Source organism: Babylonia areolata, chromosome 24 (genome assembly GCF_041734735.1).
Source record: "Babylonia areolata isolate BAREFJ2019XMU chromosome 24, ASM4173473v1, whole genome shotgun sequence".
NCBI classification, from domain to species: Eukaryota; Metazoa; Mollusca; class Gastropoda; order Neogastropoda; family Buccinidae; genus Babylonia; species Babylonia areolata.
Window position 1 is genome coordinate 38387400 of NC_134899.1, and position 2500 is coordinate 38389899.

Consider the following 2500-nt stretch of genomic DNA (forward strand, 5'->3'; position numbering starts at 1 on the left):
ACACACACACACACACACACACACACACACACACAAACAACCGAACACCGGGTTAAAACATAGACTCACTTTGTTTACACAAGTGAGTCAAAAACAGAAAGACAGAAAAAAACAGGATGACGTACGGCTTTTCGCAGATGAAGTGTCCACGACCATCCTCGCAGTTGTTATCGATCCAGCCACCTGTGTGAAGGGCCACACAGTCCTCTTCCCCTCCCTTGTCCTGGGGTTCAGAGGGTCCCCAGAAGGTGGGGTAGGCCCTCCTCCCACTGTGGCTCCACACGAACACGTTCTCCTCGGCAAAGTCCTGCAGTCCGATCCACGTGTAATTGCTGGTGAAGCCTGCATGCACGTGCAACAACATACGTGGCGTAGTGTCAGCAGTGACTCATGAGAACTGGAGGAGTACTTGATGATGACTTTGACCTAGGTACTTTGTTGCACGAGTGTTTGTGTTCTGTAAAATCTGTTCACTATTGGTGACACTATACCAGGCCACTCGAGCAACCAGTGATTTGTATTATCATGCTATTGGGGACTTGCATTCGCTTTGAAGGACCAATCTAATCAAACTATTGGGGACTTGTATTCCATTTAAAAGGACAGGCTTCTCAAACTGTGCTCGACTTACGTCCCATTAATTTTAAAGAACCAAACTACTCAAATTGTACGCAACTTGCATTTCACTAAAAAGACAAGGCTACTCACACTTCATGTGACATTAATCCATTTAAATGACCATACTGCTCGACCTATCGATGGAACTGGCATTCCATTTAAAGGACCAGGCTACTCAAACTGTCGGTGACTCGCATTCTGTTTTAAAGGGCTGGACTTGCATTCAGTCTAAAGCACCAAGGATATTCAAACTGTCGGTAAACTGAATTCCTTTTGACGGGTCAGACTCGTTCTTTGTTTAAAAAAAAAAAAAAAAAATAAATAAATTATAATAAATATTTTCAAAAATTAAAGGACCAGGCAACTCAGATGGTCGGTGACTCTCATTCTATTTTTATTAACTCACTCAGTACGGCCAGTCCTCTCTTCTCCTCTACACAGACCCCTCGGATGTCCAGTGGGTGTCTCAATGACCCAACCTTTAGCTTCCGTCGTCAGAATTGTGGTATTCTTTGTCAACATTCACCTCTTCAGTATAAGAGCCTTCCGCTTGCAATATTTTGATGGTGGTAATTGGGGTGAAACGCTGTTAACGTCTTCTCTTTCGCCGTTCGTATGGAGAGAGTTAAAAGGCCATGCAAAACTCACCGTGAGAGTGCACCAAGTCGTTCAGAAAGGTGTGTCTGCTGTCACTGGTGTCCTCAGCCAGGTATGCACCCATGGTTCGGCACACGCTCTGCACGCAACAAGATGCAAGTTTCAGTTTCGGTTTCAGTTCAAGATGAAAGTTTCGGTTTCGGTTTCAGTTCAGCATGCAAGTTTCAGTTTCGGTTTCAGTTCAAGATGAATATTTCAGTTTAAGACGAAAGTTTCAGTTTCAGTTCAAGATGCAAGTTTCAGTTTCGGTTTCAGTTAAAGATGCAAGTTTTAGTTTCGGTTTCAATTTAAGGGGATGCCAAAGTGTGCGGACTTACCCACACGGTCTATATCACATCTGCGTTAAAAAAAAAAAACGAGAGAAAAAACGAGAAAGAAATAGCAGATGCCTGAGCTTCGTATAAACTCAACGAGCTGGTCAGACCTTCATTAAGAGCACACCATTAATTAAAAAGATGGAAAGCATTATGTAGTATGCTTTAATCAAAAGGCTGGAACGCAGTTCGCTTTGGTTTGTGGTATGATTTCGTGAATGTGTAATGGCGTGTTGTTCTGTCTGTCTCTCTATCTGTCTGTCTGTCTGTCCGTCCATCTGTCCATTTGTCTGTCTGTCTGTCTGTCTGTCTCTGTCTGTCTCTGTCTGTGTGTCTCTCTCTCTCGCAGACAAACAACACACACACACACACAAACACACGCATACACACACACACACACACACACACACACACTACATTCACGTGCAGGCACACGCATATACACAAACTCACACTTACGCGCGCACACACACACACACACACACACACACACACACACACTCAGACGCGCGCGCACACACACACACACACACACACACACACACACACACACACACACACACATGCATGCATACATACATACATACATACATTGCCAATCCTTTTGAGAGTAAAGGGAAGAGAGAGAGAGGGATGGAGGGAGGGAGACAGACAGACAGACTGACTGATTAACGAGACAGACAGACAGGCAGGCAGACAGACAGACAGACAGACAGCGCACCGTGGCATCAAACCAGTTGTAGGTCTCTTTCCTCAAGAGAAAACAGAACTCGTCCTCGTAAGGACTCCAACCGGTGGGACATCGCCCGCCTGTCACTGTCACATACACACACAATAGCACTTTCAGTCAGCGTCGATTGTCCAAAGAGTCGTGGAAAGAGCGGGGATTGATTAGTATTGGCTTCACCACA

At 45.0% G+C, this 2500-nt stretch overlaps 1 protein-coding gene across 2 annotated transcripts in view; it reads right to left on the reverse strand.

Moving 5' to 3' along the window:
* The window catches only part of LOC143298497 (lactose-binding lectin l-2-like), an 8276-nt gene that overhangs the window by 4113 nt on the left and 1663 nt on the right, over window positions 1–2500 (reverse strand). For both annotated transcript variants that reach the window (XM_076611312.1, XM_076611313.1), the window contains exons 2-4: window positions 2311–2405; window positions 1267–1354; window positions 126–342 (exon numbers count right to left, since the gene is read on the reverse strand). In XM_076611312.1, the coding sequence (XP_076467427.1) occupies window positions 126–342; window positions 1267–1354; window positions 2311–2405 (400 nt within the window). The remainder of the gene's footprint in view (window positions 1–125; window positions 343–1266; window positions 1355–2310; window positions 2406–2500) is intronic.